General features: G+C 38.1%; 2 protein-coding genes and 1 long non-coding RNA gene across 3 annotated transcripts in view; 2 read left to right on the forward strand and 1 right to left on the reverse strand.

The window, feature by feature from the left end:
- The window catches only part of LOC134748334 (uncharacterized), a 479,651-nt gene that overhangs the window by 145,602 nt on the left and 306,379 nt on the right, over positions 1–27,670 (reverse strand). The gene's annotated exons all lie outside the window — the stretch shown is intronic.
- Positions 5,821–14,259, forward strand: LOC134748333 (WD repeat-containing protein 37). The gene is made up of 9 exons (XM_063683100.1): positions 5,821–6,210; positions 7,905–8,021; positions 9,773–9,964; positions 10,506–10,678; positions 11,208–11,439; positions 11,844–11,982; positions 12,095–12,164; positions 12,282–12,458; positions 13,095–14,259. Exons 1-9 carry the CDS (start codon positions 6,030–6,032, stop codon positions 13,218–13,220), a joined length of 1,407 nt encoding a protein of 468 aa, XP_063539170.1. The 5' UTR covers positions 5,821–6,029; the 3' UTR covers positions 13,221–14,259.
- The window catches only part of LOC134748402 (probable ATP-dependent RNA helicase spindle-E), a 45,789-nt gene continuing 37,625 nt past the window's right edge, over positions 19,507–27,670 (forward strand). The window contains exons 1-4 of the mRNA XM_063683183.1: positions 19,507–19,880; positions 20,459–20,653; positions 21,316–21,537; positions 23,952–24,027. Of these exons, the coding sequence (XP_063539253.1) occupies positions 19,668–19,880; positions 20,459–20,653; positions 21,316–21,537; positions 23,952–24,027 (706 nt within the window). The 5' untranslated portion in view covers positions 19,507–19,667. The remainder of the gene's footprint in view (positions 19,881–20,458; positions 20,654–21,315; positions 21,538–23,951; positions 24,028–27,670) is intronic.

Genomic DNA, 27,670 nt, shown 5'->3' on the forward strand with positions numbered 1-27,670 from the left:
ATCCCGACGATACACTTTTTCTGTTTTTTTTTATATAACTTGATTCGATTTTAGATTGCCAATTACATTGTGCATGAATGGAAAATAATATAAAAGGACATTGTTTATACTAGTTGCTGCGCCGTCGAAGTTGGTCACATCTGAAAGCCCCTTTAAGATTTTATAAATATCTTATTCATAACTAAACTTGCAAGGAAAAGGGCGGGAAACTTCGGGCGCGGCGGACGCGGTTTTTGTAATTAAACTTTTGAGATTGTATTTCAAAAGGGTTGGAGTCTGTATTTAGTGTATATATTTGTAGATTTAGTTTTAGTTTTTAATATTATTTAGTAGTTAGGTGTATATATTGATCGGTAAGTGCTAGTTATATGTAAATTTTTATGGGGGATGGTCAGCCCCCTGACCCTGGGGGAACGATTCCCTCAGGGTCAAAAACATCAATGGATATTCTCATTTCTGCGATAGAATCTTCGATGGATACTGATGCGTCAGTATCAAATTCTGCGGACGTAACTTTAAAAAGAAAAATTCTTTCACGAATGTGTACCAACTGTAATAAAAGAAAACGCAAATCTGGGTTAAGCAAGAATAAAAATACCGATTGTGTTTGCGTTGCTGAAGCAAAATTAAAAGAGAATTCCATTCAACCACAGCTAACAGAAAAACCAAATCCCATTGTAAACTCGAATTATGAAAATACAATTACTCATAATATCTCGACCCCACCTACTTATGTGCCCGTTGGTCGTGACCGCTACCAACAGTCTGACATTGCACCTTTTGTTGTACATGTTCAAAGAGAAGCCAGCAGTGATGGCACAACTCTCCATCCCATAACGTTTGGTCGTTTTATGCGACAAAATAACATCCAAGGTGTTGTGAACGGCAGTCTAAAGAGAATAGGCAGAAATAGAGTCAGCATTGCATTTGCTACATTCACTGATGCTAACAATTTTTTAAGTAATGACAGCTTAGGAAAAAACAAATACAATGCTTTCATCCCAACATTCAATGTCACACGCATGGGAGTGATTAAAGGTGTACCACTTGACTTGACTGATGATGAAGTACAGACTTCTATTAACTTGCCAATTGGCTGTGGGCCAATTATAAAAATAAGAAGAATTAAAAGGAAAATTGTTGTCAATAACACTAATCAATTTGTGAATACTGGTACTGTTATACTAACTTTTGATGGGCAAGTATTACCAACCCGGGTGTACATGTGCTACATGGCCTTGCCAGTAGAACTATATATATATCCAACGGTTCAGTGTTTCCTATGTTGCCGTTATGGACATGTAAAAAATCAGTGCCGCTCAACACCAAGGTGTTTCAAGTGTGGACAAGGTCACTCTGGTGAATCTTGTGATGTAGAGGAGGATGACTATCAGTGTTGCTTGTGTAAAGGTTCACATCAAGCCACTAGCAAAAAATGTTTAGAATTTAACCGACAAAGAGCTATTAAAGAAACTATGAGCAAAAGTTGCATCTCTTACATGGAAGCTTCCAAAATTCACCCGCCTGTGTCTAGGGTCTCATATGCGGAGGCCTTGCTTGCAACACCATTGTCATCTTCCTCACAAACACAGCATGATTCACAAAGTAATCAGGATATAATACCAGTGTTGAAAAACCAATCTTATAAAAAAACTGTTTTCCTTAAACCTAGGGCTCCTGTAAAGTTAGGCAAAGGGTATGATAGGAATGCTCATTCAGAAATAGTAAGACAACCAGTTATTCATAGGGAAAAACCTGTTTTTAATAGTAACCAAGAAGAAACACCTAGTATTGATGCTATAGTAAAAGCTCTTATGAATTTAATGTCCCAATCTAACGCAGTATCACCGTCCAACGTTGCAGCAGTTATTAATGCTTTATACCAACTAAATAACAACAATAATGGATCAGAGAGCCTTAGTGGTTCAGTGGAACGTTCGCAGTCTAATCAATAGAAAACAAGATTTAATACATATTATTAATAAACATGATCCCTTTTTAATCTGTCTTCAAGAGACATGGTTGAGAAGGGATTCAGTGTTTAAAATACCAGGATATGTCTGTCTGAGAGAAGACAGACCTGATGGGTATGGTGGAGTGGCCATACTTGTCAAAAACTCATTAACATATGATTTTATCACTCTACCTGTACATAGTGACGAATTATCTGTTATAGCAGTGGTTGTAAATAGTATTTGTTTTGTATCATTATATTATAATAAACCTAATAATAATATTTTTAAAGAAATTGAACGACTTTTTAAGGTCCTGCCTAAACCATTTGTATGCTTAGGGGATTTTAATGCTCACCATGAGTTCTGGGGCTCTGCTCAAACTTTATATTATGGAGAAAAGTTGTTGGAACTAATTAGCTCACGTAATTTATGCATATTAAATACTGGATCTCCAACTAGACTTGCTCGAAATCCAAGTGCAATAGACCTGTCCATTTGTACTCCAGATCTTGCTTCATCTCTATCTTGGTCAACTGCAGTTTCCACTTATGGTAGCGACCATTTTCCTATTCTCATTGCCTTTCCTTTGTTTAAGAAACCTCAAAGGCATGTCAGAATGCCCCGTATAAAACACAAGCTGATTGATGATAGATGGCATCAGTACAGAGAGGCTGTAGAACAAAAAATCAATAATTTGCCAGAAATAAGTCATTTGAATATATTAGACAGTTCACAAGCATTTGCCACAGCTTTGCTTGACGCTGCAAATGAAACCTTTCCTTTGAAAAGTAGTAGTCCAGAATTCATTCCATCTCCACCTTGGTGGGATTCAGATTGCACTCTTGCAGTTAAACAAAGAAAGGAGGCAGAGAAAAGGTATTGTCAAGAAATGACTGATAATAACTTTGATAACTACTTAGAAGTTGCTAAATCCACTAAAGAATTACTTAGAAAAAAAAAGTTTGAAGGGTGGCATAGGTTTTGTAAATCATTAAGTCCTAATGTTTCACCATCTATAGTTTGGCAAAACATTAGACGGTTTAGATCGGCATTTAAAGACACACAGAGTAAAATACCTCCACTTTTAGCAGAACAAGTCATGGATCGTTTGGGTCCACCTTACGTCCCAGAGCATCCTATGATTCTCAGACCACTCATGTTATCTAATAATAATGCTGAAGATGTTTTAAATTCCCCCTTTTCACTTTTTGAACTAAAAGGAGTACTTTCGTCAACTAAAGACTCTGCACCCGGTGAAGACGGGATTCCTTACTCTTTCTTGTCAAAACTTGACGATAACAGTCTTTGTTACTTCCTTTCATTGATTAACAATGTTATGATAACAGGCTCTGTTCCTAAAGAATGGAGGACTCAAACATTAATTTTAATACAGAAGCCGAATAAACCCAATTCAGATCCCACATCGTATAGACCGATAGCTTTATCAACTGTACTGTCTAAAATTGCCGAACACTTAGTAAAAATCCGATTGGAATGGTTTATAGAACATAATAAACTGTTATCTTGTAATCAATTTGGTTTTAGGAAAGGTAAATGTACTCTTGACAGTTTAAGCATTTTTACCACAGATATCCGAATAAGTTTCTCTAGAAATGACTTCTTAGTTGCTGCTTTTCTAGATATAAATGCTGCGTACGACAACGTCAACATTTCAATCTTAAAAAATAAATTAATTCAACTAGATGTTCCTAACTTTTTGATTAATTTTATAATAAATATGTTGCATGAAAGGTACATAAAGTATCCACTAGACCAGTCTGGAAATGAAGTCATTCAAAGAACAGTTTGGAAGGGCCTGCCACAAGGATCTGTCTTGAGTCCTTTACTATATAACATTTATACTTATGATTTGGAACTTTCTGTTAAAGGGCAGGTAAATGTTCTTCAATATGCCGATGATTTGCTCTTATATGTTTCTGGGCGATCTTTAGAAAACATTAGTAATGTATTATCATCATCTTTGAGTGCCTTAAATAATTGGTTGAATAATAATGGATTAGATCTTTCGCCGTCTAAAAGTTCGGTTGTAGTTTTTTCACGAAAGCAAAATATTCCACCTGTTAACATAAATTATAATGGTAGTCCATTAGTAATTAAAGATAATGTAAAATTTTTGGGAGTTATATTGGACCGTAAACTTACTGGACTTCCTCATTTTGAAAATATTGAATTAAGATGTGAACGGAATCTGAACATTTTAAGATGTCTGACAGGAGTCTGGTGGGGGGCTCACCCTTTTACTATGAGATTGCTATACAACGCTTTGATTAGAAGTGTTTTAGATTATGGTACTTTCCTCTTACACCCTGGAAATGTTAAAGCGATCAAAAAAATTGATTCTATTCAGTCCAAGGCTTTAAGATTGGTTACAGGTGCAATGAAATCGAGTCCAATAAGTTGCTTACAAGTAGAATGCTGTGATCCACCCCTTGCGTTTAGAAGACAGTTTCTCTGTGATAAATTCTTTTTCCGTACCCTGCAACTAGATTCTCATCCACTGATTTCAAAAGTAAAGCAATTGGCTGAACTGGTCGGATCCTGTAATTATTGGGCTCATAAGGATTCCCCTTGTCTTGTTAAAAGTTATAAAAAATATCAAAGTTTAGAAGCACCCACTTACAGAAGTGCGATTCTTCCTTTATATCAACACGACTACAACAGTCTCATTACAGAGCCAGATATTAAATTTAACATAGGGTTATCTAAAAACGATATTAATCCAAAATTGGAATTTATTAACCTTCTTAATATTGAATGGGCTAATTGGCACTGTTTATACACAGATGCCTCCAAACATGGCGATAGGAGTTGCGTTGGTGTTGGTATTTTCCATTCACAATACAAAGGATTACAACTTATCAAACTGCCACCTGAAACTTCCGTCTACACTGGTGAATGTTATGGTTTACTTAAAGCTATAGAATATATACTTATGTTGAAGATACCCAAAACCATAGTTTTTTCAGACTCTCGCAGTGCTTTAGAAGCCATAACGAGGTTCCCATTTAAGTCTCATAAACAGTCTCCAGTTATCTTTAATATTAGGAATCTTTTGTATAAATGTTCACAGAAGAGTTGTGCTGTCGTGCTGGCTTGGGTACCAAGCCACGTGGGCATTCCTGGGAATGAAAGAGCTGACCAATTGGCGAATGAGGCTATTCACGTGGGAGACATTGTGCCATACCAGAATTATTGTCTTGACTTAATAAATTTGTCAAAAGTTTATTTGTATGAGGATTGGAATGGGATTTGGAATAAGGAAACCTCAAAAGGTGAACATTATAGGCGTATTCAGCCGTCAATTCCAAGGAAACCATGGTTTAGCAAAATATCTTTTTCGAAAACTGTAACTTCTATTTTGTGTAGAATGCGCCTGGGGCATGTTTGTTCCCCGGAGCATTTACACGTAATAAATAAAAAGCCGGATCCTCATTGTTCTTGTGGAGACTATGGGGATCTGAACCATATTTTCTTTGCATGCCCTCTTTATGATCGGTCTGATTTCCTTTCCAGCCTTGAATCATTACGCATCCCATTTCCTACATCCATAATTTGCTTGTTATTTAGTAACTCCTATGATATTTATAAAATTATATCAGTATTTTTAGAAAAGAATGATATAAAAATATAGTATAGAATATAATTATATATATTACACTAAATCCAATCCTTTCCTTTTCAAATTTTCGTCTTATCCGTATTTCCTAATTCCTAGTTTCCCTAACTTTTAATTCCTCCACAACCTGATATTGGCTAACCTAACAAAAGCCATAACAAGAAGAAAAAAAAAAAAAAAAAAAAAAAAAAAAAAACTTGCAACACAATTTATGAACTGTCAGTAAATCAATTGTGAAACGAACGATATCGTCGTATTTTGATTTAAGTGATTACCAATTTTATTTTGTTCGGTAAAGAATCAATTTTCACTCCAGTTTTATTACTATCGCATTAAACTATCCATTTAGTTATTAGTGTGCAAACTTATCGCATCAAATACCATGTCCGTAATGTGATATCGGAAGGCAACCTGCTGTGTACTCTTCAATTTTGACCATGAAATCTAGTAAACGAAGACTGCAAGCACTAACCGAAGGAACAGATGGAAACCTACCTAGTTATCTCAAAATGGAAGACTCTGAAACATCAATCCCACCCGTATTTAGGTCTCGACTACATGAGCTATTTTCTCAGATAGAGAAAGAGTTCGATCTTTTGTACACGGAAAACTTAAATCGTAAGTATACCTACCTCTACCTAATAGCTGGTATATCATGTGATTTCGGGAACTTTGCGTGCTGTAACCAGTGTTATTTGGTTTTTGCTGACCTCATTTTAGTTTTAGCCATTCAAGTCCTAGTTCACTGAGTACATATTGACACTATTTAATTCGGAATGGGTTCTTAAACCTTGCTACTCTTTTAATGTTTTCTAACTGCGAATTATCTTAGGGCACAGTTGCTAAAAACTTAAATTTGAGCCTTGAATGTATACATTTGTATGTATGTATGGTATTGACTCAAAAATTGTTATGTAAACAGAAGGAATATGTACCTTCAAAATGTGTATTTTCAAAATGTACCTTGCATTTTAAATATCATTTATGTTAAAAATAAAGACATAAGAAACGAAAGTTATTATTATTGTATTATCATAGCTGTATAGTGATATTAGTGATTCATTCATTTTTTTCTATGATGTTGTGAATGCTGATTTGCTGAAGGTCATATTAGCTAATAAACCAGTTCTCATATTTTATTCATACCAGTTCAACATTTTCCGCCACAAACTCGGGTATGTACGCTTTGAACATCTATAATGTTTTCAAGTGGTTTGCCCTTGCCATCCTGAAGTACTTAAGTCTTTACAGTACACATGGTGCTACTTTCTCGCACTAGTGCGGAAAGTGCACTTTTTGTGCATATGTCAAAAGTTTAAAGGGAATGTACTGTAAAACGTTGTTCGATACACGTGCAAATAGGTTATGCGCAACTCGTGTGGATTTTAAACACTCCCTGCGGTCGTGTTTTAATTTATCGCCACTCATTTCGAATTTCCTCTTTTCCACACTTGTATCGAAAATAACTATATCTAACCATACCCATATTTCGACAAAATGGATTGTTTGTTTAATTTAACATATGTGAAAATCATACAGTAAAACCAAAGAGAATATATAGGATAATGACATAGTAAATTTTGTAGTCACAGTAAATTTACTGCCATCTATGCATGACTAAAACTTAAAATAAAAATATCAAAAAATGTATATATGGATATAATATTGTCTTCAGTTACCGCAATAGTTACTCATGAAATAAAACTATGAAACCGGATTATATCACGTATATTGAATTTATAATCCGGTTTCATAGTTTTATTTCATGTATATATGGATAGATGATTTTTTATTTGTATTTATTATTTTTATATGATTTTGACCCATGTTCTTTCACTGATATGTGTTAAAATTGTAATTGTAAAATTGTTAAATAACAAACGAAACCGTCAACGCCATCTAGCCGAGAATAGTATTGGTATAGGTTGGTATTGGTAGCGCCATCTGTGCGTTTTGTATTTCTTTTATTGAGGTGTGCAATGAACAATCATGGAATTGTACTAACACTAATCTTTATCTTTTCAAGACTGGTACATACCATCAACACAGTTAATTGACTCTTTGTGAACTCTATTGTATAGAAATAAGGAGTACCAATAATCAGTGAAAAGTGTTGCTCTTAATACGACTGTATGGAGTTACATTGTACTCAGTAACTGATGCATGCTACCTTCAGCTACTTGCTTAGCAGATATCAACTTACACCAACGGAAAATTCACAAAAAAACTTGCACAATTTTCTTAATACATTTGTATTTTTTATTATAGTATGTCAAACACTTGTAAACAAAATATGTCTGGTTTGTTTCTAGTACAAGAGAAGATAGACATATTAAGTGAAAAGCTGGAGAGAGAGAGTTATCTGGGGGACAAGCAGAATCCAGATTACATTGAATTTGAAGCCACGGGGAAAAATTCAAAAACCAAATGTAAGTTTTTTTTTTAAACCCCGACTCCAATAATATGCTTCAACCTTTTTCCAGTACTTATACATTTTATAGGTACATTTAAGCTAGCTACCTACATTGATTTGAAGTTCTTATCTCTTCTAATGGTTAATAAATTACTTCACTTGAAACACCTGTTCTAAGAGGAGAGATAGGAAGTCTAATTATATATCTATCGCCTTATATGTATTTATAGTGATCATAAGTGTTAGCTGTGTGTGCATAATCATTATGTTCATATAACTATTAGTTGCCCTGCCCTGCCCTGTGGCGCATTCAAGGTAATTTGCTTAAGTAGTTTGCTGGCTACTGTATTTTTAGGGTTTTGTACCAAAAAGGTACAAAAGGAACCCTTATGATGCAAGTGATGCAACTCAGTCTGTCTGTCACATTGCAAAATATTTCAAGAACTACTTAAGCTATTGATTTGAAATTTGGAATAGTTATGAACAATGCTAACCCAGACATATTGAAAGTGTTATTTTTTATTTTATTTTTATGAATATATTACAATATTAATAAAACAAATTTTTAAATTCTAGTTACCAGTCAAGTTAGCGTTTCAAGTGGGACATAATTTGAAAGAGTTCAAATTGAACATTACAAAACAATTTTTTTTGATAGTGAAAAAAAATTGACTGAAGGATATTGTGAAAAAAAAAACGATATATATATTGATTTATATATTATTATTATTTATTTGATACACTAGCAGCTCTTGGAGCTGATGCGTGTATATCGAGCACTTCTCTCTCTCTCTCTCTCTCTTTAGCCTTTTTCTACCCTTTGGGTGTAGGCCTCCTTCATTTTGCGCCATTCGTCGCGGTTCTGTGCGACTTGGAGCCACTGTTTCCCCACAGTCTTCTTAATGTCGTCGTCCCAGCGCATCTGGGGTCTACTTTGAGGACGCTCTTCCCCCCATGGTCGCCACTCGTGTAGTCGTTTGCTCCACGAATCGGTCTTCCGTGCTATATGACCAGCCCATTCCCACTTCAAATTGGCTACGCGTTTTATAACATCATTGACTTTGCTCTGTTGTCTCAGCCATTCATTTGTTTTACGGTCTCTCAATGTGATCCCCACCAATTTTCTCTCTAGCGCCCGCTGGGCAACGCTCAATTTACGTAGTATGTCTTTGGTGAAAACCCAGGTTTCAGCTCCATAAGTGAGAACAGGCAGGATACATTGGTCAAATATGCGTGCTTTTTGTTCGGCCTTAAGGTTCATTTTGAAGGCAAACTCGAGATTGGAATAGGCTGCCCAGGCTAGTCGTACGCGTCTGTTGATCTCATTGGTTTGGTTCTTTTTTCCAGTCACTATCTCTTGTCCCAAATACACGTATTTATCGACAGTTTCGATGGCGGTAAGGTTAACTGTGATATTTGCCTTGACATCTGTGTTGGTCATAACTTTTGTCTTGTCTAGATTCATTTCCAGGCCACACCGTATGGAAGCATCGCTGAGTTCTTGGATCATGCTTTGAAGTTCAGCGGGGTCGCTTGCCAGCAAGACAATATCATCAGCAAACCGTAAATTATTCAAGCGACTACCCCATATACTCAATCCACGCTTTTCCCAGTTCAGGCTTTTTAAGATGTCCTCTAGGACCAGAGTAAACAGTTTTGGTGAAAGCGTATCACCTTGTCGTACGCCCTTCTCAATCCGAACTGGCTCGGTCAGCGGGGGTAGGTTCACTTTTCGAGCACTTGTATTATTATAAATATATTTTTTAGTATCCCAGAGCAACTCCCAGAAAGTGAAAGCGAGCCACAAGCTGCGAGTGCAGACCAGCAAGATTGTGTCCAGCTTCAAAGCGCCCACTTACAACTGTCAGCTGGTCCGGGAGTTCACCGGACACAAGGATGGCATCTGGGACGTGTCCTCGGCTAGGCCGGGACAGGCGCTTATTGGGACAGCTTCAGCTGGTGAGTTTAAATTTTTTGCATATTTGTTTTGGTATTGATGAGTAATCAAAGTCAATGCATCGAAGTTATCAGCGGCACCCACAGTAAGGATAATTAGGTGTCAGATGAGCTGAATAAAATGCAAAAATATACATAAACATTTTGTAGCCGAGATACCGAAATTAAATACCGTTAATTTGTATGAAATTAATACCAGTATACGATCATATATCAGGGATCTTTAACTGTTACAAATAGAATAACATACAAGTAACTGTAACAATCGTACATACAGGTCGTTGTAACAGGTAAATTGGGTGCCACAGAAATGGTAATAAATGGGGATGGTATGTACAAGGAAAAATCTTCTTAGTTTAAAAGTAGTATTAAAATGAAAGCTGGTATTCCCTGGTCCCTGAAAATAGATATGTATTTCGAAATCGAAAAATTAATGTACATAATTTTTACTAAATTTTGATACATGTCATTTTTTTTTTAAACTTTATTAAATACCAAAAACCTGTCACTAGATTTTGAAATAATCTTAATTTTATTCGACCAGATCACACGGCGTGCGTTTGGAGCGTGGAATGGGGCAAGTGCCTGCTCCAATACACGGGGCACGCGGGCTCCGTCAACTCCCTCCGGTTCCACCCCAGCCGCGACATCGCGCTGACGAGCAGCGGCGACAACACGGCGCACGTGTGGCAGGCGGCCGTCAACTGGGACCTGCCTGTACTTACCCTTACCATTTGTTTTTTTGCCCTACCTGTTACCGGCTAATTATCAATACCAGTTGCCGATGCCTTAAGTAAGCAGTGATATATGAGTCGCTTGTTCGATTGTAATCGGTTCACGACTGCGAAGGGACTTAGCGGGAATTAAGGTACAATCTAGCTTGCGAGAAAAAGAAGGTGTCAGACGAAGTTAGCAATAACATCGGTTTTGTAAGACAGTGAGAATTTCGTACATAGTTTTATTATATATTGTGAGCCTTAAAAAGTGCTTTATTGACTAATTAGTTCAGCCATCAAAAGAATGGCGACGTGATGTGAAACTAGCTGATATGACGACCGCAGCCTAAGTCAAGAGTGAAACGACAAAAAAAAACAACTATAATAGTAGACGTAACCAAAACTGACGACCTGAGTCGCAAAACTTCTCATTCGCGCTCGCGTCGTCGAAGGTAGGTAGAGATAGATAGAGATATGACCCCAATCGTCAGTTTGGTTAGCGTCTACTATAACAACTATTCCCCTTTCAGCGCGGCCAATCCTCCGAAGAAGAATTAGAAGGCGGCGGCGAAGAGAGCCTCGGGGAAGGCAGCGACCGTCCGGAAGTACTGCGCACCCCGCTGACCGAGCTGGGCGGACACTCCGGGGTCGTGGTGGCCGCTGATTGGCTGACGGGCGGCGACCACGTGATCACGGCCTCGTGGGACCGGACCGCCAACCTGTACGACGTCGAGACGGGGGACTGTCTGCAGATACTCATGGGTGATTATTAGTTTCAGTGTAGCTAGAAAAAGTTGAAGGTGTCTTATGGAGAATGAGCTGACAAATGGTAAGTAGAGTGGACATTGTGACAATGAAGTATGGGATACTTCAAAATAGGTCAAATCAGGTGTACAGGTTCAGATCGGCTATGTACATGTGACACTTCTGGGGTTTAAGGCGTCCATAGAGTGCGGTGATCACCTTCTATCAGGCGGTCCTATTCTTGTTTGCCATCAACGTGGTATAAAATAAAAAATCGCGCGAGAGGGCATCTTTTGCGACTCTCTCCCATTGCAGTAAGAATAGATGGGATGACTAGACTAGCACGGTGTGATGTACTAGAGGGCCGGTCAAACAAACATTTTCCTCTTTTTTTGGGCATATTGTAATATTTTTCTTTTCAGGACACGACCACGAGCTAACACACGCATCCGCCCACCACAGCTCTCGACTCGTAGTGACGGCCTCGCGGGACACCACGTTCCGGCTGTGGGACTTCCGCGAGCCCATACACTCCGTGTCCGTCTTCCAGGGACACACCGAGTAAGTGACATATATTGCGAAATGGGAAGCGAGCCGAGCGAAAAAACTTGAAATAATATTTTTTTATAAAATAAACATATCTTATTTTCTAATAGAAGTATTTTCTTTACAGGAGCGTTACCTCCGCGGTTTTTACCCGTGAAGATAAAGTGGTGTCCGGATCTGATGATCGCTCAGTAAAGGTATGTGTTTTGTAACGTACTGTAAATAACTACCTAGCTTTATCAACAAGCTTGCCTATCTCTTCCGGAATTATTAGGTATAGTTATTGAAACGTAACCACATAATTATTTTAACAGGTGTGGGACGTCCGCAACATGCGCAGCGCCTTGGCCACAATCCGTTCCGACTCATCCGTGAACCGAGTCGGCGTCAGCAGCACCGGCCTCATCGCCATCCCGCACGACAACCGGCAAGTGCGGCTGTTCGACCTGCAGGGGCAGCGGCTCGCTCGCCTGCCGCGCTCTAGCCGACAGGTGCGTTACTGCCAAACAAGTGTCATCCATTCAGACTCGTCCGTGAATAGTTGCTTTAGGAAGCACAAGGATCATCGCCATCCCGCACGACAACCGGCAAGTGCGGCTGTTCGACCTGCAGGGGCAGCGGCTCGCTCGCCTGCCGCGCTCTAGCCGACAGGTGCGTTACTGCCAAACAAGTGCCATCCATTCAGACTCGTCCGTGAATAGTTGCTTTAGGAAGCACAAGGATCATCACCATCCTGCACGACAACCGGCAAGTGCGGCTGTTCGACCTGCAGGGGCAGCGGCTCGCTCGCCTGCCGCGCTCTAGCCGACAGGTGCGTTACTGCCAAACAAGTGCCATCCATTCAGACTCGTCCGTGAATAGTTGCTTTAGGAAGCACAAGGATCATCACCATCCTGCACGAAAATCGCCTTATGCGACACACACTAACAGGTATGCGTTCGTGAACTGCGGCGACGTTAGAAGCTCTGGGGCGGTAAAATGTATAATTATAGTTAGGTAGGGCACTTAGGGAATAGGGGTAGGAAGAGACAAGAGAAATAGGCCCCGAGAAATAGCATAGCCAAAACGAGTTTTTAAAAAGTCTATCCAGTACAATTCTGGTCTATAAAACTATTCTTTATCCTCAGGGCCACCGCCGCATGGTGACGTCAGTAGCGTGGGCGGAAGACATATCGCCGAACATCAACTTCTTCAGCTGCGGCTTCGACCGCCGCATCCTCGGCTGGTCCATCCAACCCTCCAAAGATAATTAGTTTTATTTGAACACTGTTTTACAAAAGTTTTAACTACACGCACACCGCTATGAACACTAATAGATTACGTGTATTTAACAGCGAATTGGCTATGCACAAAAAATTGGAAACGGCTTGTTGGAAGCTGATTTTTTACGCAATGTCTATAGTCTGGCAAACCAATTTTGTCATTGCGAAAAAGCGGCATATTTGAAAAATTTAAGCGCATAACCTCCCTCCTTCATATAAACTTTGAAGTTCGCCTTTTCTTAATGACAAATTGGGTTGCCAGACTAAATAATCGTTGCGATTCGTCGACGCACAACAGATCATTCGTGCATTTCTTACATCCGTTTTAATTTATCGATAAATAACAGAAATAAACAAGTAAAGAATCAAATTCTATGAAATACGGTTAAAACAGTCGAAAGAGCTGTTTATAACGTATGTAAGTCATAATGTGCAATGAAAGAATGTACATATCGGTTCCAATGGAATTTATATTGCATAAGGTGGGCGTTTCGAAAATAATTGTATGTCGTAATCTAGTCTTGTCTTTTTGTAAGGTCCCATTGATATACGCTCTGCAGTACCATTCTGTGTGTGGGATAATGTGTGACCCTGTCTCATTTACTTTGATGAGTTTTTTTGGAATGGTTCATGTTTCTTATAGTATACAACTAAGGGGCTTCGATACTAACTGATCAAATAAATTTATTTTACATGGAAGTTTATGGGGTTTACCAGAGTTAAAAGCTATGGTAGGGAGTAGAGACAATTATTAGACTTCTATCTGTGACTGAAATTAGTCTTCAAATTATAATAAATGGAATTAGCGCTGTAAGTGTAAATCAATATGTAAAAATCGGCCGATTAAATTATATATAGGAATTATCATTCCAACTTTCAGTGGCAAATACCTCTAATTTTTGAATTAATTAGTGATGATAGTAATGTTGCTTCCAAATTACGGTAAGTTGAAAGTATAATACTAGGTTAAGTTAAATACGCGAAACAGCGCATTCCTATAAAAACAAAAATATTAAATTAGAGCAACAAGTTTTTTTTACTATTGATGACAATGTCAAAAATATTACAAATTACAAGTAGTTCTTAGAAGTGGTTAAAGTACCAGGAGTCCAGGACAATAGGAAAGTGATGCAAGAAATCCAACGATTATCGTCAAATGCGTCAAAATGTTTTTCATGGTTTACTTATAAACTTCATTTTGATCATTGATTATATGATTATTACTACTTATAGAGAAGCCATACCAAACAATGAAATTGTCGCAATCACCTGTACCACGCAACCAAAACGTCGTAAGCGCCGCAAAATACATAGCGCTTACGCGTTTAGGTCGCGAGATTCACGCTCCGCTTCTATGGTTTGATGTAAAAAAACATCAACTCATGGCGCATAATACTAGTTCTCTGTGCCGGTTCTATACGTTAGTAATAATAGTTCAATGATTTTGATAGAGTAATAAGATTGATATCTAAATGAACACTAGATTTGATTCGTAGATTGATGTTGCCTTTAACTAAAGGCAGATGTAGTAAACAACACTTTGCCATCGTATTTTCTCGGAAACGTTCGTATTTGTCATGCTACTTCTGTTAACCTCAGTACTTTTTGTACCGAGACTGACTGAAATATCATAACCCGTTCGTGCTTTTCCGTAAAAATACGATGGTATAGGATTATTCACTACATCTATACTGCAATTGCTTATCCAGTGGGAAAGCGTTATATTGAAATATGGCGGAACAACGCACCAATCAGAATTAATAATTGTAGTATGTAGTATTTCTGTAAATTGGGCACAACGGGGTTTGTTTAAATATTCTTCAGAATATATCATATTTTTGTAACAAACAGAATCAGTAAAACGTTTTTGTTATAATTTAGCAAATACTAACAGCATAAAATACTAATCAATTGTTATAGATATAATACTTTAAATATGTTGTTGGCTTTTAGTAGTCTATTAAGTGTTTTCATTAATTTGTTTGTCCATTAATTGTAATTGCTATTTAATATTTAAATTAAGTTGGTTGTTGGAGATTGTATTCGCATATTAGCCTGTTAGGCCAAATGGATTTGAGGGAAATTTAACCTTCGTATTAGATGTGATTTAAAATATTCGTCGGCTAGATAGGTATAGTCATAATATTATACCCATTTAAGATGGAATTAGTCATTGTACCTAACCTTTAGGTAAAGCATTGTGGGCTTTTTTATTTGAGTAGATATGCATGTATTATTTATTTTGAACTATGTATTATTTTTAACAAATGCAACCGAAATTCTTCTTCATTTTTTGTGTAATAAGAATAACATCCGCTCAAAGGTACAGTCAGAATGAAATAATTAGTACCGGCCAAAGCAGCCTAAAATATCAGAACATATCCTTATTTCTATGGTAACAAATATGTGTTACAATATATTTGGCCACTTTGACTGTCACTATTTGAAGCTGACGGCACCTACAATCCTAAAAAGAACAAACCAAAATTGTGTATTGAATAGGCCGTAATATTGATCAAGAGGAAAGTATTTTCATGGTCAGCTACTTAAAGCTATATAAAAGTTGCCTCTATCCTTGAGAGCTCAATTTTTCATCTGCAAAACTTGTCTTCTGGCTGTGGACAATGTGATGTTATGTTATATTAATACTCGAATTTATTTTGAAATTCTTGCATAAATTGTAAATAAACAACATCTTTAGGCGTTACCAGTGGACAATGTATCAGATCAGTAAAAACTATAAACATCTCTTGAGTAACCAGCCTATAGTCAACTGTTATTTATGTCGGTAATATAATATATGCCAAAGATCAGTTCGGGAATACTTTATTCATTTTTTTAAATTATTACAGCTTTATATGTTATCTGATATAGTTTGGCAAGCCAAATAGCCGTCAAGAGAAAAAGGCGGCAAATTTAAAAAATGTAGGCGCGAAGTTTTGTCCTGCCATAGAAAATTTGAATCTCGCGCCTTTTTCAACTGGCAAATTGAGTTTGCCAGAGTATAACCCCAAAACAGAGGGCCTACCGCGAACCACGTTCGACGTGTTACCTCCCTCTCACACTTACGTACGAATTTACAAGTGCGACAGAGAGGCAACACGTCGAACGTGGTTCGCGGTAGAGGGATACGGTTTAGTCAATTATAAAAATTTTGAAAATAGAACCTCATACATTTCGATAACATATTTCTTGTTTAAGGAGACTCGATTCATAATGCAAATTAGCCTACTTAAACACGCTGCTGCGTCGCATCTGCTTTGCGATTGGTTGGCCAACAAAAAAAAAATTAAGTTGTAGTAGAAATAATTGCTTCATAAGTCAGAAACGCGCATGTGACACCCTTCATATAGCAACATCCATATCCTACGAAAACCGCTTAGCGTTGCTTGTTAGTCTCCATAGGCTACGGTGGCCAAAATCGAGAAAAAAACACTTAATACTGAATTTAGCAAGGAGCAGGTACCAGGGCCTCATGAGTTACGAGGAGGTGTCGTTGACCAACCCGCCGGGGGCGCCGGGCCCGGCGGCCGGGGCGCGTACGGGTATGAAGGTATCGCGGGCTGCGGCAGCTCGCGTATCTTAGCTGTATACTTTTGGTTTGTTTACTTATATGATTCTACTAGTTGAAAGTATTATTTTTTTGTCTCGTAGAAAAAGTATTGTATACAATAGTGATATAATCAAGCTTTTCAATCTCGTACCTTAACTTAAGCAACTCAGCAAGCTTCGTTGCTTAAACACGGTACTCGACTGAAAAGCTCTATTATATCACGATTGTATAATAGTTATTTATATGCACTGTAAAATACTATATTGTTTATGAAAAAAATGTTCTTATCAATACTGTAAGTCGTAAAACTGTGTAATTTTCAACCAAAAGGGTCAAAGGGGTTGGGGTTGTCGTTTGTCAATAAGGCGCTATTTCAATATAGTTTCAATTTGAAATCAACCTTATCGACAAGCGACAATGTGGTACCTTTTGGTTGAAAACGTCACATATAACATGATGATTAATCATCGTCAGATGCGGTCATCACATTAGATGCGAATCCGCACGACGCTACTTCTCCTGTCCAAGCCATGTTGTAATAGTTTACGCAATTAACTTATTTTCATACAATAAAATGTTTTTTTTTTTTGCATATGTATAATTATAGATATACCATGTTTGTATTGTTTGTGCTTCACACGTTGTACCCTGCACTTAAATTGTGTTGTGTCGTTTAAATTGAAATCATAATAAATAAATAGTTATTGGACGTTGAATAATTTATATACAAAATGATCTGAATATTTTTGTTACGTGAAAAACAGTATGAAATAAAATTATGAATAATAATGATCTGGTTTTATTTTAATTACTTTTATTTGTGATGTATACCTATGTAAATGTGTGTAGACTACACTACACAGTGTAGTACCTATATAGTAGTAGTTGGTAGACTTGGTAGTAGTTCTAATATTGTGTGATTTGAGATAACGAAATATTCTATGTTCCCAACGTGCAACGCCTAGGTTTTCGGTTTGCCAATGACATCTCGCCAATTTTCAAGTGTCACAAGTTGGTAATAAAAATAAAACAAGTCGAATTAACCTCCCGATTTAATTACATACTACTTTGTTACACGTTACATACACCGTGTAGGTTTATCCTCCTAATTCAATACGATAAAACGATTTGCCAAGTTAAAGTTTTGACCAGCTTAAAAAGAGATAATTGCGAATATCCTTTTTCTCTCCTCCTAACTGCAATCAGGGCTTTCGGTATTCTGAACAGGCGTTTGCACTAATTCCTTTAGATTCATGTTTTGAGCAGTTAATTTAGCCTCGCCTTTTTTACCTCCTAGCTTCTTTACCACTACTTTTATCCCTTCCAGCAGACCAAAGTCGCGGCTCAACAGCCAGTCCCTAGTTTCTTCAGTAGCAGGTGTTACTAAGAAGAAACCTGCTGGAATCAATCCTGACTTGTGAAATTTGATTACTCTTCCGCTGCTGTTGGTCTTTATGATACGTTGTACTTCTTCGCCTATAAGATCTGTAAGCCTTTTACGTATGAGCCTTGCCAATTCCTTATCTACTGGGGCTCGGTCCTCCCGCCGTATGGCCATGGCGAGATGTCTACATTTTCGTATAGAATTACGACGATCATCTGTCCTTTGGTTCGGCTGCTTGGAAGCCCGCTCCACAACAACTTCCGTACTCTTGCTTTTGCTTTCAAGGCCTTTTTTCTCCTCCGTTACGGTCACCGTAACTTCCGGATGACCTTGTTTAGCACGCTTGGAACAATACGCAGCCTTATTCGCTTTCCTTTTCGCCACCCGAGCTTTCTTCCTCTCTTCTTTGGTTTTGTATTTGCTAGTCATTTGTCTTGTTTTTATTACTCTTGTGTCTTTTACTAGACCAGCGGGCTGTGCATCTTGCAGCGTTGTCTTCTCTGGAAGTAACTGGCCCGCAATTTGGATAAGATCTTGGATATCATCATTAAGTAGCGGGCTTGAGCTTGAGATTTCGATAACTCCCCCGTCAAGACTGTTGGTCGGGGGTTTTGCGCTTGCATCCTCAGCCTCACTCTCTAGCTGTCGTTTGTACTCTTTCATGATTGTTGTTAAAACTTATCTGGTAGATATTCTAACAACAAAACAACTTAAATTACTTGTTAAATTCAACAAGTATAAATAATATTTACTTAGGTACCATCCAAAAAGAAATAATTACACGGATAAAATTGAACAGTTCCAAAAAAACTTAATATCAAAGCAAAAGGAGACTTTTGTGTAAATAGTTTTGAGGGTAGTTGACTGTCTTAAACTTTTTCAAACACCGTTCTATTTATCGTAACAACCAACAAAGATGTAAATATAAGTGACCCTAACACGAGCGCTTTTTTAACGCGCGTTAATAAGCGCTTGAATCTGACCGCTCGCTAATTTCGATTTAAAGACCAAGATGACCAAGGCTTCAAGATGTCCAACAACGCTTGATAAAAAGCGCTACCGCCATCGTGTGAATGAATAAATACACATGTTTCCATTTGTGCCATTCAAACGCTTTTTTAACGCGCGTTGAAAATCATCGTCATCTTTGTCTTACACTAGTAATAGCACCTAAAAGAAAAGGATGAGTATAATTTTTTTCTGTTCTTATTTACTGACAATAATTTGGTATGACCAACTTTTTTTTGTTGTATCTATAAATGTTTTATAAATTAGGAACGCACCCATAAAACAAAAACTCTTTGTCAGTGATTCAGTGATTATCTGTTTTGCATTGCACTTCATTTTTTTGCTTTCAAAACAGCGATCGCATTTCATGCGACTCGTTACTTTTTCACTGTCGCCAAATTTTTGTGTATACAACATAACATAAAGACTTGACTTGATCTTGTTTACTGAAGTATATGATCAGTAACCAGATTTTTACGATAAAACAGGAATAATGGACGAATTACGGTCGTTTTTCAACGACTCTCGTCCATCGCAGTCCAATGTGGTAAGACTTAAAGGACCCTTAACTGCCGGATTTCGTATCACGAAAGAAGATACCCTAAATGAGCTGAACAGACGAGAAGATCATCGGCATTCAGTTATTTTGACCGGCACTGATTACGTCCGTGAAGTTAAAGAACGGGAAATCGCAACTTATTTGAAGGTATGTTTTTGTAGCCTTTCAAATCTTGTCAGCTTTGTTGTCAACACAAGTTTATACTTGGTCGAACTAGAGTGTCTAGAGTAAGTTGGGGTTGGATCTTAAAATAAGTCGCCTTGTTTGAGGATAACTGACGCTTTTGGGTTGTTTTTAAATGATTTAAAGCAATTTAAGCCGCCTGAGACTGAGAAGTTTTATTTTTTTGAATATTACGTGAAACAAAGCGCGCGGCGGCCTTATTTTTTTGATTTTGTTGTACACCATACATACCAAAAATAATTATTTTCAAGTTCATTTGTCAACACAGACCCCACATGGTCTTTGTGGTCCCTACCCCTAGAGTGTATATAAAAGCCCGGAGGCGCGGAGGGAGGGCAGCCCCGCCCCCCGTAAAAGCGGATGAGGCTGGTCGAAGGCAAGGCTGGAGCTGTCCCCCCCCCCCTCCCCCCACCCCTCCCGCCCTTCTATTAGGGTGACTATTTTAATATTTTTTACCATAAGTTGTTGAAGTATTACAGTTTACACAATGTTCTTTATAAGGTTATGTCCTACCATAAGATTCTATAAATGTTATTTAACAGAATGAAACAGAACATGATCGCTGGGACAGCATTTCCGACCGACTGGAGTCTTTGGAGCATCTGTCTTCACTGGGAACTTCTCTGCCAAATATTGGAGAGCTCACGGAGGAAGCCATGACTGAAGTGTACAGCAAGTACTCATTCCAGATGAAAGAGGACACCAACAAATTATCCATCAACAGCTCTAAAACTGATGTAAAGATTGATTTTGATCTTCTTACCACCCCCCTCCTAAGCTCTGTTTTCTAGGATAGCGGTGCCGTCATATAGCGGCTGTCTCCATACAAAATAATATGGCTAAATATGGATGAGTAGTATTTTGTATCGAGACGGCCGCTATATAACGGCACCGCTATTCAATCAAACCAGAGCTTAGCCAAATAGCGCTACCTCAAAACAAATGGTTTTGAAAATGTAATCAGCTATAGAAATTAAAGTATAAGTTAGAAATTTTCTTTTGAGATAGCGACCATCCATTTTGAAATTGTCCTGCAGAGTAGAATATTGCATCCAAAATAAATTCAATTCAATTCTAAATTTAACATTCGACCAGATGAGGGTATGGTATATTGCGATTTCAACTAATGATGTAATTTTATCCTACAATTGATGATGATGATGCCAACTAACACCCGAGGGACTCCAGGGGTTAAAGAGCACCAACTATTATGATTATCTAAATTTGTTTCTAATATTGTTTTTAATACTAAACAAATTTTTGACTTTCTATAGTAAACATTTACCTTTCTTCTCAAGCTTAAGATTGTTGAAGTTGATACAAGGTTTCTGTTGCCTTGGGGTTTCCTGCAAGCCTGAACCAATATTTTAGGTGTATTCTAGTTGTTGTTTCCATACAGATTTTAGACCGCATCAGAGGGTTCCCCGTTGTCATCATAGAAGGGCCCACAGGCTGCGGTAAGACCACACAAGTGCCGCAGTGGATCCTGGATGACTGCCACATGCACCGCAGAGCTTGCAAGATCATAGTCACACAGCCGAGGAGGATCGCTGCCATGTCCATAGCTAAAAGAGTTGCGCAGGAGCGAGGTTGGGATGTTGGTGGGGTTGTTGGTTATCAGGTAATATGACTTTTAAATTTTATATACAATACCATGTTTCGAACATTTCCTAACATGTCCTTTTAAGGTTTTAATTAGTCACGCAATAATTTCAAAATCAAATCAAAAAAAATCAAAATAGTGAATATGATTTAAACAAGGTTAAATAAATTTTAAGTTCAACATAGTTTCACCAAGATACCGAAGAAACTCAAAAACATGTCCTATGAAGAAAGACTACAATTCTTAAAGCTCACAACCTTGAAGGAGCGCAGAGAACGCGGAGATCTGATTGAGACATACAAAATACTAACCCAACACTACGACCTTAAAGATTTCCATAAGATGCTAGAACGCAATAGTAACAACCGTCTGAGAGGTCATCAGTATAAGCTGGTGTCTCACAGGTCCTACAATAATCCTCATAGACACTTCTTTAGCAACAGAGTGGTCAACGCTTGGAACAAACTCCCAGGGGATGTAGTAGCGGCCCAAAGTGTCAATGAGTTTAAGAATAAATTAGATAAGCACAAAGCAAATTCTACTCAACACTGAGAACTTGGTTTATGACATTTTATCAGTTGTTTAAACTGCCTGCCTGCATTACAAATAATAATAATAATAATAAAATTTATTCTAGTTAAACACTGCTAGATGTTGTTGCAAGATATAGATATTCTTGCAACAAACCAAATTCTCTATCGTCTGTCTCATTGGATGATCTCAATTCCCACTTCGCTAACTCTTCTTCTTTGGACCACACAACTAAAACTCAAAGCATTTCTGGCATTAATGCCCTGCCCTGTCCTTCCAAATTTCAATTTGCTTTTTCTCCTGCCACTGATGACGAGGTTAGTAAGGTAATCAAGTCAATCGGATCAAACCCGGTTGGTAATGACAGAATAAGACAGAAGAAATTAGCCAGGAGCTACTCAACAAACTAGACAGACTACTGAATAGTTGCATTAGGTTCATATATGGACTTCGTAAATACGATCACGTATCGGCCTTCCGCCGCAAACTGAACTGGCTTCCCATCCGTGAACGCAGGTCACTAAGAATTCTCTGCACCCTTTACTCTATATTATTTGATCCTGCCGCTCCTGATTACCTTAAATCTAAATTCAATTTTGTAGTACCACGTCCCGGTTGCGAGTTGCGTACATCTCGAAGTCTGAAACTGACCATTCCCCATCACCGCACTGGCTTTGTTTCCAACTCTTTCGCCCTTCAGGCAATTCGTCTTTGGAACGATCTCCCTCTTCCTTTAAGGCAAGCACAGAGCAAATTTTCTTTTAAAAGAAAATTACGTAAGCACCTCTCTAACTCGCTTAAAAATAAATGATCCGCATGTTACTTGTATACTTGGGTACATAATACAATATTTATTTATATATGTATGTATGTATGCATGTTTGTATATATGTAGGTATATATTGTTATTATTCTTATATGTGTAAGTATATAAATAAAATATATATTGTTTAGAATAATTTGATTTGTGTTTCATATTTCATCTCGCTTTCTACAATCCTGCACTAACTACACGTTTCTGTTTGACCCAATGGTTGACTGGTAGAGAATGCCTTAAGGCATTAAGTCCGCCTTTTGTACAATTTTATATCATGCAATAAAGTTTAAATAAATAAATAAAAATAATAAATTGCCCGTGACACCTGCACTAGGCTATGCCTGTCTCGCAGGATGGCACTTTTCCTAGTTTGCCAGTTTTTTATTACTTAGGCGCTAAAAAATACAGTACTATCAGCTAAAATACCAAAATGCATGCTACACTACAGTCTACTACTAAGTATACTACAATTTTATTGTCTACTATGACACCAACGTTAATAAAATTAAAACTTAAAGCTAACTAATCGACTATAAAAACTAAGGCAGAAGGGAAAGGGAAAGAGAAAGGGAAGACAAAGTTGCGTTTTTTCAGTAATTGGTCATAATTTGGCATATTAAGTATATGTTTATGTGCTATGATACAACTACGCAAAATGAACAATTGGCGCACAGTGAGGACCTCACTATCTGTATACAAGCATTGAGTTGAGAGTCTTCTCGGTTTTGAAAAAATAACCTTTAGTAACGATCGTTGGGCTCTCTCTAGAAGTATTAGTTAAGTGCTTGCTGCACTACCCCACACTGAGATGCAGTACGTAATGACGGATTGAGCTAATTTACTTATTATTTTGACTATTTATAAGCATTAAGCATCAACCTATATTTATAAGGCCTGTTTTATAGTTCGACAATTTTGTATGGAATGATAGTAACATTTTTATTAGAATGTAACATTTCATACAATATAGCATAACATGTTAACTGGAAGCCTTTAAAAAGACAAGGGATAAAGAGACCACTGGATGTAGGCATCATCACACGTTATAGCTGTCCTATGTAATAAAAAATATAATGTTTCACAGGTTGGACTAGAGAACAGGACATCTAATGACACAAGGATTCATTATGTGACAACAGGAGTATTATTGCAGAAATTAGGTATGATTATACTAACGTATGCGGAGTGAAATCTGGACAAAGTTTTGAACGTAAAAAGTAAACAAAAAATTAAACTGAAATTATATCCAACTGCCAGTTCAAAGTCTATATATCTGTCAATTAATCCGGTAAGTTTCGTGGGCATTGGATTCTTTCTCTTGAAATTGTGGTCAATCTAGAAGAACACCATCGCGAAACTGTAATTTCTCCAGTACCCACTATTTCCCTATGGCCGAAAGCGAAGATAGTGGAACATTTTGTGGAAGCGTAGAAGTAACGATATGTTTATAATATTTTTACTTCCTTATTCTTTAAAATAAAACTACGGCTATAAAGTCTGGTTCAGGTAAACCTTCCAGCATTAGCCAGTTTCCTGGGAGAGATCGATTGAAGAAAATGACGGCCCGCTGAGTCACAAAATCTTACAGAGAGGTCATGAGATTATTCAAATGTGGCAGTAAAACTGTTTAAAAATATCTTGAAGATATGGGCATCGGAAAACATCGAAGAAAAGTTAAGGTCACCGTATCCGAAAATAAAAATAAATAACTTTGAAAATGTGAGTACGTCATGCCGACCAAAATGTGTAAAAAACAGCTGTTTTTGCGTAATGGGATTTTTGGGGGACTAATCATATGTCACTTAAAATGGAAATTTATGGCAAGGTAACTATTATTTTGAGAACACCAATGGTCCAACGGACGAGAATGTGAAATATGTCGAGCATACGAAGTATCCTAAAAAAGTTTTCCTAAGGAAGATAATATTTTAACTAAAAAAAAATGCCAACATGTGTTTTCGACACCGATCACTTTAAAGTACCACAACTTCCGTTAAACATCTCGCATTTGAGTAAACTTTATCTTGCATTTAACGTTGTTAAATACATTATTAAAATACATAAAAAATATGAAAGTAACCATATTGTTAACAAGTTTGGGAACAAATCAAATTATTTTATTAAATATTTTGATTTGTTTTTTTTTAAGTACTCTACTATATATAAATTAAAAACTGTAATAGATGTCATATATTAAAGAAAAAGTGACGAAGCCCTCCAGTGGTGAAGGCCGGATTCGAACCGGCGTCTTTAGCTATCGCGGCTAACGCCATGAACCCCTAGGCCACCCCGCCACGGCGGTGCCCGTCCGAATTTCTCGACTATATGCCATCTTAGTAAGACTAGGCGTCTTTGACCAGCTCTAAGGGCAAGCAGTGCGCGCTTGCACCTCCTAAACGAACTCCTTACGGATTTACGTTGTAGCGAGAGAGACTGGTGCTGCCATCTATGAACAAGTTTGGGAACAAATCAAATTATTTTATTAAATATTTTGATTTGTTTTTTTTAAGTAGTCACACTACTATATATAAATTAAAAACTGTAATAGATGTCATATATTAAAGAAAAAGTGACGAAGCCCTCCAGTGGTGAAGGCCGAATTCGAACCGGCGTCTTTAGCTATCGCGGCTAACGCCATGAACCCCTAGGCCAACCCGCCACGGCGGTGCCCGTCCGAATTTCTTGACTATATGCCATCTTAGTAAGACTAGGCGTCTTTGACCAGCTCTAAGGGCAAGCAGTGCGCGCTTGCACCTCCTAAACGAAATCCTTACGGATTTACATTGTAGCGAGAGAGACTGGTGCTGCCATCTATGAACAAGTTTGGGAACAAATCAAATTATTTTATTAAATATTTTGATTTGTTTTTTTTTTTTAATTTAAATTTAGAAATTCGGACGGGCACCGCCGTGGCGGGGTGGCCTAGGGGTTCATGGCGTTAGCCGCGATAGCTAAAGACGCCGGTTCGAATCCGGCCTTCACCACTGGAGGGCTTCGTCACTTTTTCTTTAATATATGACATCTATTACAGTTTTTAATTTATATATAGTAGTGTGACTACTTAAAAAAAACAAATCAAAATATTTAATAAAATAATTTGATTTGTTCCCAAACTTGTTTATAGATGGCAGCACCAGTCTCTCTCGCTACAACGTAAATCCGTAAGGAGTTCGTTTAGGAAGTGCAAGCGCGCACTGCTTGCCCTTAGAGCTGGTCAAAGACGCCTAGTCTTACTAAGATGGCATATAGTCGAGAAATTCGGACGGGCACCGCCGTGGCGGGGTGGCCTAGGGGTTCATGGCGTTAGCCGCGATAGCTAAAGACGCCGGGTTCGAATCCTGCCTTCACCACTGGTGGGCTTCGTCACTTTTTCTTTAATATATGACATCTATTACAGTTTTTAACCATATTGTTTTTATTTAATACGACATTGAATTTTGTCCAGATTACACTCCGCATACGTTATTGTTTATTAATACAACACACAAGCTTACAGTTTACATACCAAAGCGCTCACATGCTACACAATAAGATTCAACAAGTATTTACAATATACACAAAAAATTAAACATTACAAACGAGGTACATCACTTAAAAACATATATAGAGCTGTAGAAAACGAGCCTGGGGAGTCATAAAAAACATCGACATCAGGTCTTTCTATTGACAACTCGTTTAGGAGTGAGAGTGCCCGATTGGTGGGAGCATTACTGGCCTGACGCGTACGTACCCCGCCCACGGCTAACAGTCTTCTCAGCAGCGGCAGAGCGCCGCCCTCACTGGCGCCTAATACACACGTCCTCGGCGCTGGATCGAGCAATCCTATCCGCTCAAGCACCTTAACATTTTTAAATGAAAATGAAAATGAAAACCACCATTCCCGACACAAGCATCGAGGGAAAAAGGAGTGGATAGTAGTTTCAGTCCATGAGATCCGGAGCATTTTCCGCCAGCACCTCATCTCGAACGCATCTATCCTGCGACGGGTTTCAGTTTTGATGGTCCAGGTTTCCGACGCGTACAAAAAGATCGAGAAAACAAGGGTCCGCATTAGTCTGACCTTTGTTTTGCGGTTTATGCTTCTGTTCTCCCATATTTTCTCGAGTCTTTTCACCGCACCTTTGGCCATCTGTGCTCTTCTAACCACCTCTTGGCCGCATTCACCATCGTCGCTTATTTGGGATCCCAGGTACACAAACTTGTGTACAACCTCCAGATCGTGCAACTCGTTCGTTCTCTGCGTATGACCAGGGCGATCGATAAACATCAACTTAGTCTTGCTTCTGTTGATTTTAAGACCATACTCATTGCTGATAAGCTCAATCCTTCGCAGCATCACTGCAAGTTCTTTTTCAGAGGCACCTATTATAGTCGTGTCGTCTGCGAAACGGAGGTTATTGATTTTTTGACCACCAACCTGGATACCACATTCTTTCTCATTATGTGTTCACCGATGAGATTGAACAGCTGCGGTGACAAGATACAACCTTGCCGCACTCCTCGTTCAGCTCTAAAGGGTTGTGACACAGTGTCCTCTATCCGCACTCTAGACTCGCTGCTTAAGTATAAGTTTTGCACAAGAAAGATTAGGTGTTGCGGTATCCCATTTCGCCCATTACTCTGAACATTTTACCCCAGTTGATGCAATCAAAAGCCTTTGCGTAGTCAATGAAGCACATGGCGATAAAGACGACGTGCCCTCTGCATTTCTCAATCAATTGCCTCACGTTGAGTATTTGCTCCCGAGTACCTCTACCTCTTACAAACCCTGCCTGCTCTCTGGGTATTTGCCTGGCAATATTG

Source organism: Cydia strobilella, chromosome 16 (genome assembly GCF_947568885.1).
Source record: "Cydia strobilella chromosome 16, ilCydStro3.1, whole genome shotgun sequence".
In the NCBI taxonomy this organism is placed as follows: domain Eukaryota; kingdom Metazoa; phylum Arthropoda; class Insecta; order Lepidoptera; family Tortricidae; genus Cydia; species Cydia strobilella.